This window comes from Periplaneta americana, chromosome 7, assembly GCF_040183065.1.
Source record: "Periplaneta americana isolate PAMFEO1 chromosome 7, P.americana_PAMFEO1_priV1, whole genome shotgun sequence".
NCBI classification, from domain to species: domain Eukaryota; kingdom Metazoa; phylum Arthropoda; class Insecta; order Blattodea; family Blattidae; genus Periplaneta; species Periplaneta americana.
The window spans coordinates 105,604,927-105,618,145 of NC_091123.1; the positions used below are offsets into that span (position 1 = coordinate 105,604,927).

General features: G+C 37.3%; 1 protein-coding gene across 1 annotated transcript in view; it reads left to right on the forward strand.

Moving 5' to 3' along the window:
* The first annotated feature begins 9,020 nt into the window (after nt 1–9,020).
* LOC138702780 (short transient receptor potential channel 5-like) overlaps nt 9,021–13,219 on the forward strand; it is a 190,225-nt gene continuing 186,026 nt past the window's right edge. The window contains exon 1 of the mRNA XM_069830080.1: nt 9,021–9,164. Coding sequence (XP_069686181.1) covers nt 9,021–9,164 — 144 coding nt within the window. The remainder of the gene's footprint in view (nt 9,165–13,219) is intronic.

The window sequence follows — 13,219 nt, forward strand, 5'->3', positions numbered from 1 at the left end:
GTGCGAGTCTTCAATAGTGCTACGCTAAATGTTACGTTTTCCATTTTCAAAAATATTTTAATTGTAATCACATTTTTGCTAAGCATTTTCACAGAGAGTATATTTTCAGTAAAGAAGGGATGAAAGGAAGAGAAGTGCCGTGTTGAAAATCATAAAAAAAAAGAACTATGTGTATACTTTAACAACTGAAGACCTCCCGGAAAAAGGATGTACCATCAAATTAATGAAATATGTGACTTCGGTGGAGAAAGTAATTTTAAAGCATTAATTTATAATTTTATTATAACAATAATTTACTGCATCCACCAACTGAATAAATAAACTTGTATGCTTGATTAGTCATATGGTTCCGCTAGTGAATATGATTCAATGACTATGTTACAAACTCTTAGGGATTATAGAGGAGACAATTATTAACTACTTTCATATAAGAACCTATGTCCGGAAACGTTCTGTTTGGTAGTTACAAACTTATATGTGTTAGTCAGTGTAACCAGCTAGAATCGAACTCAAGGCCATTTTTTTTTTTTTTTTAGTTTTGTTGCAGACGACCGTTCCTGCTGACGTTGGTGATTTCTCATAATCAGCTAGATGGTATCGTAAATTATATTTTTATTGATTAAATTTTGCAACTTTTCTCGTAACTTGCTGATATGCATTTTCTTTATGGAAGAGCGAAAGGCAATGGAAGGAAAGATGCAAGGTTTAATCAGTCAAAATATAATTTACGATGCCAACTAGCTTATACCATGTTTATGAGAACTCACCAACGTTTTCAGGAACAGGACGTCTGCAATCAACCTTCAAAAGGATGGCCTTGAGTTCGATTGTAGCTGGTTGCACTGACTAACATATCTAGGCTTGTAACTACCAAATGGTATGTTTCAGGACATAGGTTTCTATATGAAAGTTGTTCATAATTATGCAAATCTTGTTTTTCAGGTAAAGCTCCCTGTAAAGGAGATTTGAATTGTTGTTCATATTGTTTCCTCTATCATCCCTAAGAGTTTGTAACACAGTCACTGAATCACCCTGTACAGACTTAACGAAATATGCTCCTGAAGTTATTTTATTTTCTTCTGAAACGTGTATAATAGATTTGTTACACCCTTATTCCGGGTAGGTCTTCAATTATGAAAAATATACCTAAGTTACTGAATTTGACAAGAATAGAATGGAATGGAATTTATGGGAGAGGGCACTATGGCCAGCACTGCGAACTGTTACGATCTATTGCGCTAAACCTCAAGCTAGGTGCATTCCCAAACCCACACCGGCTGACTACACTAAGGTTCGCTGCGTACCGAGGAGGTTTCGAGCAGCAACCCCCTCGTCCCTAGGCCAGCCCACTGCGTGCGTCGCCAGCCGGCAATCGGGGAATACTATGGGATGATGACGAAATGAAGAAATGGTGACGGAATGATGTAGATGCCTAATATGGGGAAACGAGAGAACCCCAGACGACCGAGACTCGAACCCGAGTCGCCTGCATGATAAGTTGGAGGTCTGACCACTCAGCCACCGCAGGATATGAATTTTTCAAGATAATTTTGTTAGACAAAAAGTTGTTAAATACGGCATCTTCAAGTGAGAAATATAAGGTGAGACAGAAATATCGCCCCATTTTCAACTGCACATAAATTGGAAAATATTAAAATCAAATATCAAACAGTGATATAAATTTATTCCGTATGGTATGCCATTTTATCCTTCAGTTCAGTTCCGCACACACTTTCAGATTCCACGTCAAGGACGTGTTCGTAGCCGCAAGACCATAAAATTGTAGATTGCGTCATTTCGGAATACTGCTTCAGCACTAAACAGAAATCACTAGGGCGACCAAGATCAGTGCGATCTCCACAGAAGATAGCAAGTATGCGTCAAGCATTCATAAGGAGCCCACAACGTTCGGCGACAAAAACATGCAGCAGCTTTGCAATTAAGTAATCGCAGCCTTAGGAGAATTTTGCAACTTTCATCCATACAAAATGGCAATGGTCCACGAACTTAAAGATTGTGATATAGGGTCTGAGATTTGCTGAACAGTTTCTTGAAATCCTGTCCAACAACATTGTTCTGTTAATGTCAGACAAGTACATTTTCATTTGTCCTGAAGTGCAGTGGCGTAGCGTGAAATTTTGAGCAGGGGAAGCTAACTCAAATTGTCTTTCATATATGTTGCGAAAATGTAGTCTTAAAATAAATAGTAGTCAATGTCAAGTCAGCAGTCTGAAGATTCGTTGGAACCTCATAAGTAACGCCAGTAAGGCATCACCTCAAATGATACATAGTAAAATATGATTTCATGATTTACACATATCTCTAACAAATAGACACGTACAGTATGTAAAATTTAACATCAGCTCACTCCCTGTCATATTTAGAGAAATCACAATATTAACCGTCAATAGATACAGTATTAGTATAATTACGTCAATCAGCGTTAAAATCTTTATCAGAAGATTATTTTTGACTACATGATTTTACAAAATCAGATGCCCTTACCTTAAAACTTTCTGTAGATGAGCTCCATTCTCCGCTCTTTCTTCTCTGCGAAGACGTCAATAACGTACTCCAGAAATGAGGATTCTGAAGAGAGTTCACTAAGTAGTTTTTTTTCAATGGCTAGTGCACTCATACACGACAGTCGATTATTGGACATGGAGTTTCTTAGACATGTTTTGATCCTTTTGAGTGTGCTCATACTCTGTTCGCTGCTTGCTGTCGTGGCAGGGAAAGTTAGAATTAGTCTTAATAACTTAGTCGTTTCTTGATATATGGAATCCAGTCCAGTAGTCACAAAGTATTTTAGGAGTTCCTGAGGAGGTAACTGTTTCTTCTCATCTGCATAAATGTTGTGTAGTTCATTTTCAAGTTTTTCCGAATCAAAGAATGGATACTGTTTCAACAAGTCAGCCACTTGACTAGAGGGAAATTTTGTTCTGTAGTCCATGAATTTTTTTCCTGAACTAATTCTACAAACTCAAGATGGGTAAAGTCTTCAAATCTCAATTTCATTTGAACTATTTGAGAATCTAATATTTCATAAGTTACAGCTCTCAAAGATATTTGGTGTTTTTCATTATATGACAAATTGTTGTTTAGCTTTTTACTTTTCTCGACGCAGTTTTCAGTGAAGATATCTTCTCTTTGATTTACTAAGTTGCGAATAGCAAGATGTATTTCAGCATGACACACTGTGATACTAGCAGAGGTAGATTGCAAAAGTCTGAAGAGTGGCTCAATGTATACGAAGCAAGCTTCAAATACACACAACAAGTACACAAACATTGGATCATCCATATGTCTCTTCAGTCCAACAGCACAATTCCGGGAATCACCATCCCACAGACAATCATCATCGATTATTGCAGTGAAGACACTGTACAAGTCATTGAAATGTTTTAGAATTGTTGAAACTGCTCTAGAATGGAAGTTCCATCGAGTTGTACATGCTTGTGACAATTTGAACCCCTTTTCATTTAACAAAACCGTTCGCTTGGAAGACTTACTGAAAAAGCTGTGAAATGCAGTTAGAGCAGATATAAATAAACGAACTTGTTTCACAGTTTTGCAACCATGCAAAAGCACTAAATTTAATTGGTGCGCATAACAGTGAATAAAAATAGCGTATGGACAGAATTGTCTCACCAGTTTCTGCATTCCTCCTTCCCTACCAGACATCACCGTTGCGCCATCATATGTCTGACTTACAACTTTATTCCCTGCAATCTGCCACTCTGATAAAACCTTGCGCAAAACTTCGGACAATCCCAAAGCCGTCTTGTCTCCGGATACGTCATAAAAGCCAACGAATCGCTCTTCTATGCGGTCTTCAATACAATAGCGAAATATGATGCTCATTTGGCTTTTACACGATACATCTAAGGTTTCATCTGCTTGAACAGAAACGAAAGAACTTCCTTCAATTTCATTTTTAATTTTCTCATTTAATACAGACGTTATCACTTCAATCAAATCATTCTGTATATCTGGAGATGTTCCTTTAAAAAGAGAATTTGATTGCAGATGGTCTCGAATTAATTACTCATTTTGAGCAAGTAGGTCCAATAATTCCAAATAATTCCCTCTGTTGCCACTACTTTCATTTTCTCTATGACCCCGGAATGCAAGTTCTTGTTTTGACAGAAATATTGTTGCCTGAATAAGACGTGCTAAAATACGTCTATTGGACGAAACTTCTTCGTTGTGTTTCATTGTTTGAAGGCGGGCAGATTCTGAAAGAGCATGCTCTATGCGAATTGATCCTAGGAGATGAAACGACTCACTGTGTAGTAAATGTTGTTTCGATGATTGATGTTTCTCGGCTTTCTTTATGAAATTGTTCAAATCAGAAACCCCCTCAGTACACCATTCAGAATTATGTTTCCCCATCATAATACAAACATAACAATACATTTTGTTCTTCACCACACACCCTGTAAGCCACTTGTATCTCGTGTACCATGATGGTTGAAAAGTACTGTACAGGACTGGTAACTGTGTCCGCGGTCTTGTTGGTGAGGAAAAGGTTTTCTGTGGGAAGCGAAGAGGGAGGGGGCGTTGAGCTTATTGGTAAACGTACTATTATACGTGCAAGAAACATTTCCTCTTACCTTGTCTTCTCCTAGGCTTGCAGTGTGTTGCAGACGGAGTCGCGTTTCACTCGGATTCTTCAGAAGATGAACTGCCATTTTCACTATCGCTGCCCCCGGCTTCACTATCACTATCAGTGTTCAAGTTGATTGATATTTGGTCAATTACATCTGGAACTACTCCGTCCTTTTCCCAGTATTCTGCTTCTAAATTGGCGACGTAGTGGCAGAAACCTGCCCAATCTTGTCGTGTTACCTCCTGTATTGCGTTCTTCGTAGTTTCGCGCAGCTTTGTTAAAGACAAATCTCCTGTAACATTCGTGTCCCTTACAATTCTCTTGATTTTCGACCATGCGAGTTCGATGGCATTTAGATCACACATATATGGAGGAAGACGTATCACAACATGTCCACTACCTGACAACATGTTATCTATTCTATACGTCTTCTCCTTTGGTTTCAGTGGAAGAATCAGTTTATAAAGGTCGTTCTTACGCATTGTCTCATTGCACTCGACTCCTTTCTTTCTCAGCCACTCTATCATGTCCCCTTTGAGGGCATAGGGTGATGGCGCTTTATCAACCTGAATACAATGGTATGGTGCATTGTCTAAAACGACAACAGAATTTGGCTGAAGATTTGGCATAAGTTGATTAACTACCCACTTTTGAAAATTGCCGCTATTCATTTGCCCATGGTAGTCTCCTGTTGTAGATCCAGCTTTGTATATTAGTTCTGCACCGGCAAGAAAACCACTTGCGCCCCCGGCATGTAGTATTATCAGTCTGTTCCCCGAATTCATATTGTCCTGAACTCCCATTACGTCATCACTTTGCCAACATCTTCGGTGAGTTAGATTGCTGTCGACCCACGTCTCGTCTACGTACACAATTTCACGTCCTTCTTCTCGATACTTCTTCATTTTACGCAGATAGTTTGCCCTCCAATCTATAATATCCGGTCTTTCTACCAAGATTTTTCGTTTTGACTGGCATTTCCTCCATCTAAACCCCATGCTTTTCACGACTCTGTTTAGTGATTTTCTGCCCCAAGGAAAATTGATTTTTTCTTTAATTACCGTCAAAAGTTTAGGTATTGTCGGCACTCTCTTTTCTTGAATATAAAAGTCTTGTATTGTATTTCTTATAACACACTTGTCGAAGTCGTCTACATGCAGTATATTACGAGATATTATTCGTCTCTTCTTTCCTGGCGATTTCAGAAGTCTATCCGGACTGTTTTCTTTTCTTATCTTATGTTCCTTCCTAATCTTCTTTATTGTACTATACCCTACTCCAGTGTATTCGGCCGCTCTTTCAGTTGATTTATTTAAGGGAATCCTCAAATGTTTTTGCACTCTTTCCTCATCGCACTTCTCTATGATGTTAGCTATTATTTCTCTTGCTTCACTATGAATAGTTGTGTTTGCCTTTCTATTAGCCATACTAAACGAAAGTGTTTAAGACTATCGTTCTTGCTAATATCACTGCTCTATAATCTCGCACTATTATTCCTATACTATAGCTATATACATCCTATACTATTTTATCATACACTACACTATACTAATCCTATACTAGATATACGCACTACACTGAATTACACAGATTTACTGTAATTACTGTATAAGGAAGTTCTGAATTGAACAATGTAAAGAATACTGTAAACTCAAGTTGACTGCACTCTCGCAATATATATTCAGAACTGGTAGTTGTCTGTCAATGTCATAGAAAGGCCACCCCCATCCCGAACCTTTAGTACCTACCCTCTTCCCCGCGGTTGCGGCAGACCCCTTTCACACGGACACAGTTACTAGTCCTCCACAGTACGCGTCTGTCTTTTGGTTTTGTCCTTTATTGACAGCAAAGGAGTCGGTCGTTTGTTTTTTAAATCACACTTTTGTTCGTAGGTCAGTCTTGATAATGGAATTGTCCTCAAAAATTCAAGTACATTAGTGTTAGGAACTGTTATTTCACTCATTATTTATTATATCAGCCACAATGCACACTAACACTTCAACTGAACACAACTCACGAAAGGGATAACTCGGAAACTAAACTGTTTTCAATGTGAAAGCTAGCTTCTTGTTAGTCTTGCGACCAGGTAGTTTAGTTACAAAGGAATGGCAAATCTGCGGGGTGGGTTACACAGAAGAATGCGTGAAAGAAAACAGTTTGCTTAGAGAACAGTGGAGGGTGTTGGAAGCTGGTGTGTGCAGGCTTCATGTTTACTGCTGCATCACAAATCATCCTAAGCTGCCGCTTCACAATATTTGAGCAAATATGAATTGTATTAAAATTAATACATAATTTTGTTCATAAACTGCAGGTTTATTATGAAGTTATTAACTGGGGAAGCTGAGCTTTTTAGCTTACATTGACGCTACGCCACTGCTGAAGTGTAAATAAACAGAACTTCTGGTACTGGGCAGAGGAAAATCCGAAAGAGATTAACATGCGACCTCTTCATAACGAACGTGTCACTGTCTGGTGTGGTGTCGCACAGTTCGGAATTACTGTCCCATACCTTCTTGAAAGTGAAAATGGTGGTTTCTGTTTTAGTGCTGAAGCCGTATTCTGAAATGACGTAATCCACAATTTTATGGTCTTGCGATTAGGAACACGTCCTTGACGTGGAATCTGAAAGTGTGTGTGGAATTAAACTGAAGGATTAAATGGCACACCATAAGGAATAAATGTATACCTATTACTGTTTGATATTTTACTTCAATATTTTCCATTTTATGTGCAGTTGAAAATGGGGAGATATTTCTGCCTCACCTTGTATAGCCTTTATGAAATCTAGAAATATATACAAAGAAAGACTCTCGCGTGATAGCCACTGACTTACGTCTAGTATTCGGCTTTCTGCTTCAAAATTTTCTATGTTTTTCATATGTTGTTGTTGTTTAATGCCTGGCATCTGCCAATGAAGCCATTACGCTCTTGCTCTCTAGTACTTTTGAATTAGATCTTTCTCTCCAGACAGTGTGCTGCGGTTTTCAGATGTTCTTCGTTCATATAACTTTGAGTGTTGCATTGAGTGCAGGATGGTGTGAAGTCAGAATTCCTATTTTGTAGAGGTGACACGCCAAACAATCATGGCCTGTAAGGAATCTAAAAGCTACTAGTGCTGTTTTTCTTGATCCTTGAGGAACTGCGTCTTGGTGGAGAGAAGGGTTCCATTTCTCTTCTGCAGCATGTTTTTGCAATTCTTGCGAGTATTGTTGCGAGAGTTTTGATTGTATTACCCGTTTTATTGATGAAAATAGAAAATTGACTTTTTTTTGTTTGTAATATTGTTGTTCCTTTCCTTGCAAGCATGTCGGCCAGTTCATTCCCTGCAATTCCACAATATGCTGGAATCCATTGAAAGTACAATGTTTTGTGAAATTTTTGAAGTTGAGCTATCATCTTACATGCTTCTTTTATTTGTGATTATTTCTTGAGTTATTTGAACATATTGCTTGTATTGCTGTTTTGGAATTAGAGGAAATTACTACTTTCATGAATTTGTTCGGTGGGAGTCTTAAAAGTTCTTGAAGGGGTACAGATATTGCAGTTGTCTCTCCTTCATAGTTAGTGATATCGGGACCTCCAGAGCGATATAAGGAGAAGAGAGAGCATGTTACTCCAGCTCCTGTCAGATAGTATTTAGATGATCCCTCTGTGTAAATGTGTAACCATTTTTCAGGGAGGTATTTGGTGTTCTTTCATATGGAACGGCGAAAATCGAAATAAGAGACACTTCTTCTCAGCCTCAATTTCCCTTGCAAGGACGAGCTTTCAAGTATATTTTAAATGTTTATACTTTCATTCGTTTGTTCGTTCATTCATTGATTCATTCACAGTATAATTACATTTATAGTTATGCTGTAATAAATAATAATTAGTTAATACGCAATACATTCTCTTCTTAAAAACTCAATAAAATGTTTTAGATCTGAAAAATATAATTTTGATTAAAGGTGCTCCTTATTTTCCATCTCCAAAGCTGACAACTCTAGTAGGCCTATACTTCGGCCCATAATGTCTTGACAGGTGAATTAAATATTGCCGACAGTGGAGGAGAGATGTATATTTGGTATTCAACCAATGGCAGAGGTCTCATTCCACGCTTGACTTGAAGTTGGGCAGTCTGAAGCATTCTACCCCCTTCCTATTTCAAAACAAACGTGGAATGATACCTCTGTCATTGGTTGAATAGCAATTATGCTTTTTTCCTCCTCTGCCGACAATGTTTACTTCTTCTGTCAGACAATAAGGAACGAAGTATAGGTATGTATGTCGAGAGTCTTTCGTATTTCAACCAGTTTTCCTAAGGCATTCTTTTTCATAATGAAATTAGGTATAAGACGTGATATCAGTATGATGCCTGTCGTCTCTTACAGTGATTTAAGCTTTTTTGTGCTGTTGCAGCGACATTATGAAACAGGCAAGAAGACGCTTAAGTCCAGAATCTGCTCAGTACGTTCCCTTGCGGAACGAGCCAGATGAGACGCAGCGTGGCGCACAGCTCCACACGCTGCAGGTTCCGGACAATGAACGGAAGGGAGAAAAATCCGATACGGTACGGTAATCAAATACTGATAGTGATAACTAAGTCGTATAAAAGTACTGTATGTGTAATGTTAAATAAGTAGCTACTTATAATTAATTTAAAAACTGAATGGTAACATGTCCAGAAATTATGCACAAATTATCGGGAAGAAATTTTCAAATATTCATCTGTATAATAAAGTAATAGTACAGTATGTGAATAATATGAATCTGTCTGTGAAATACTAATTAAAATTATTTCACCCCAATCTAATGCAGGGCTGGGCATGAGAGCGGCTCCATTTAGTCTGCCAGAGCTGCTCTCGCTCCTCAAGGCACTTCAATTCCAAGCCAGAGCAGAACGCTCACTCAGTGGCGGACTCGCATTACAGCTACCTTCCCTGCATTAATATAACAAGAGTCACGGTTGTTCTAGTCATTCAGTCTGTCAGTACATAATAGTTTATAAGGATATTACATCAATCCATTGTACATTACAGAATTTATAACACTCTTATTAATTTAATGAAATAAACTTCGCTCTATGCACACACACAAATCATTAGGCTTATTTACATAACCCATACGCACATACTGCAATCTCCTCACCACGGTTCTACGAGACAGGCGTAAGGCTTCCATTTCCCCTACTTGCTGTGGACAGAGTTCATCTACCAATATAATTAAACATCGCTTGAAGTTACCTTCGTTGAATGTTTTCAATTCCTTTGCAATTTCGTGGCAAATTTTGTAGCTAATTTTCATTGCCGATTCACTAAGTGCATTATTGTCATTCTGTTAACATATAATATATGATATGATATATGATATGATATGATATGATATGATATGATATGATATGATATGATATGATATGATATGATATGATATGATATGATATGATATGATATGATATGATATGATATGATATGATATGATATGATATGATATGATATGATATGATATGATATGATATGATATGATATGATATGATATGATATGATATGATATGATATGACCATAAATTAATAGAACTTAAAGAAAATGTTTCTCAGGCACATTATATTAGAGTATTTATTCGATATTTATATTGCATTATGAATTATTATAGTCCATTTAGTAATATATAATTTTAAATTATACAAATATTATGATATATCATAGTATAGTATATATCATAATACTTGTATAATTTAAAATGATATATTACTAAATGTATAATAACCTATAATGCAATATAAATATCAAATAGATACTCTAATATAATGTACCTAAGAAACATTTTCTTTAAGTTGTATTAATTTATGGCGTTCATTACCAACATATTTGTCATACTCAGTAGCATGTTGTAAAGAATAATGTCGTTGGATATTTAACCTCTTAATCTGTTGGAGTGTTTTATGCCAAATTAAACACTTTGCTAATCCACTGCTCTCTACCAAAAAAACTCCTCCTCCCATGATACATTAAAAGCATTGGGAGTAGCGGGCCGCTTTATTGTATGAGCGGAAGCTCCGTCTTCAAAATACGTCATCGTACTGCAGAGTCACCACTACACCGACACTGAATGACGTACAGTATGCATACGTCAGAGCGCTCGCGAGACCCGATCTTTAAAGCACACAACGCTCATTTCTCAGAATCACGTAATGTGCCCAGCCCTGATCTAATGTATTTGGCTGTGCCTCAAATAGTATGGTTTCCAATTACAAGTCGAGCGGGTGTGGATTTGCTTTTCAGAAGGAAATTTGACTTTCATTTGTCTTTCACTAGGGCTTGGAGTTCATTTCATCATGTTTTGTGTTAAAGTAGCGATCTTCCGCCACTAACTTACTGAGTAACCAAAAATTTTCTCTAAGGGTGAATGTCCAGTGCTGGTTAAGATTTGTATAAGCATGTTCACTAATTAAAAAGTCTCAGGGCTAAATAATAATAATAATAATAATAATAATAATAATAATAATAATAATAATAATAATAATAAGGATAATAATAATGATGATGAAATAATAATAATAATAATAATAATAATAATAATAATAATAATAATAATAATAATAATAATATCGCAATTGATCGATTGCTTATTCTGGAACATTTCTAAACGTAGTATGTCCAGACGAATATAAGATCCTCCTTTAGATATTGTCCAATTACGTAGGCCTACATATTTTAAACTGGAAAGACCATACTGTAGAATTCGACAATATTTACCACTACTAGGAGAAAATAGAAAGACTGAAATTAAGCAAGAACTGAAATACGATAATGTGTTTCTGTTTTGCGATAAAACCATAGAGAAAAACGGAAACTGTACGTTTAACGTATTGCTCAGGCAATCAGTACCATCGACAATAGTTAAAAGGGACTTCCATATACTATACTGCGTCGAATAATGTCTGACAGGAGAAGTAAACATTGCCGGCAGAGAAAGAAAGAAAGATAATTACTATTCAAGCAATGGCAGAGGTCATACACTGAAGTCTGACGGTCTGAAGCGTTGTACCTCCGCCCAACTTCAAGGTAAGCCTGGAATGTGACCTCTGCCACTGGCTGATTAGAAATCATATTTCTCCCTTCCTCTGCCGGCAATGTTTACATCGCGTGTCAGACTTTATGGAACGCAGTATAATCAGTAAAACTGTGCAAATGCCATTCTGGACACAATTATGACTTTCGACATTGATCAAGAAAAGATTGTTGATATAGTTCTGATTCAGCATGTTACATGAACAAATGTGTAACAACATTGAAAGATCTGATGGAAAAGCTTCCACATCTGCTCACAAATTGAACAACGTAGAAAGCATTTTTGAAGATGAACTGAGAGAGTTAAATATTACTGTGGTAGAGAAAAAAAAAGCATTTTTAAATAGCAGACAACGCAAAACATTTACAATGCATACAATTTACCTTCACTCATTCGCATGTGTGGGGTGCGCGGTAGCGTCGCGGTTAAGGTGTAACGCTGCAAGCTGGAATTTTGTAGACTCGAATCCCGATGGAGTCATGGATTTTTCCATTGTTCTAATCCTTCCGGCCGCACTATGGCTGGCTCTACCCAGCCTCTAACAGAAGTGAGTATCAGGGGCATTTCCTTGAGGATAAAAGCGGCGGGCACGTAGGACTGACATCTCTACTAGTGTCGTGCACTACAGGCGCTATGTTCGGTTCAAGTTTGTCGAGTATGGCGAAGTTCGATATTCGCCGATGTTCGCTCTGCAGATGACAGCCTATATTATTTGTTCGACCTTGTTATGAAAATATTCGCTGTCCTCCACTCTCACCCCTTTATGTTTTAACCGCTTCCCAAAGTATTGCTATTAGTGTTTCATATGAAATAAGATGGATTTTCTAATATCTTGGTTGCCTCCATCATGTTCGAACATTGAAGGACACTAATCCCTACAGTCATTATATCCCGATTGTTTGTAACCTCTCGCCCCTCTCTGGATCGATTTGGTTTATCATGTGGTTGACTTTATCTTTACCACTTCCATGTGTACAGCTGTTCTGTGCACTGCCGCGTTCACTGTAGACCTACGTACAGTTCCCCAAAAAAGGAATGAGACGATGGAATATTCGAAGTCTCAGATGTAAGACACTGCGCATGATCGGACACCAGAGCACTCATACACAAAATAACAACTATTTGAGTTACTTAAATTCAGGCTATTTGGTTTGTTGCTAGCATCGTTCCGAAATTAATTTCAAAAACTGCAAAAATATGGTAATATGACGTAAATAATATATATATATATATATATATATATATATAAATCGTGTAGTTAAAGCGATATTTGAACCTTCATTATTAGATCGACACTCCGCCCAGAAATGGAAGCTTTCGTGTGGTCTTCTCAATAGCTCAGACGCTACCTTTCAGACTTATGACTAGGGAGGTCCACAATGTGTGCCTGTTCAGTATTGGTCAAAAAATATAGTTCCTTTTACACAGCAGTGAATTTTAAGTCGGTATGAAAGGAGATAAAACACGACGAAAAATAAATAAATATCTCTCAGGTCATGAATTGACATATTTCCGTGCATTAATACAAGTATTCAATTCACTGTATAAACTTGCCT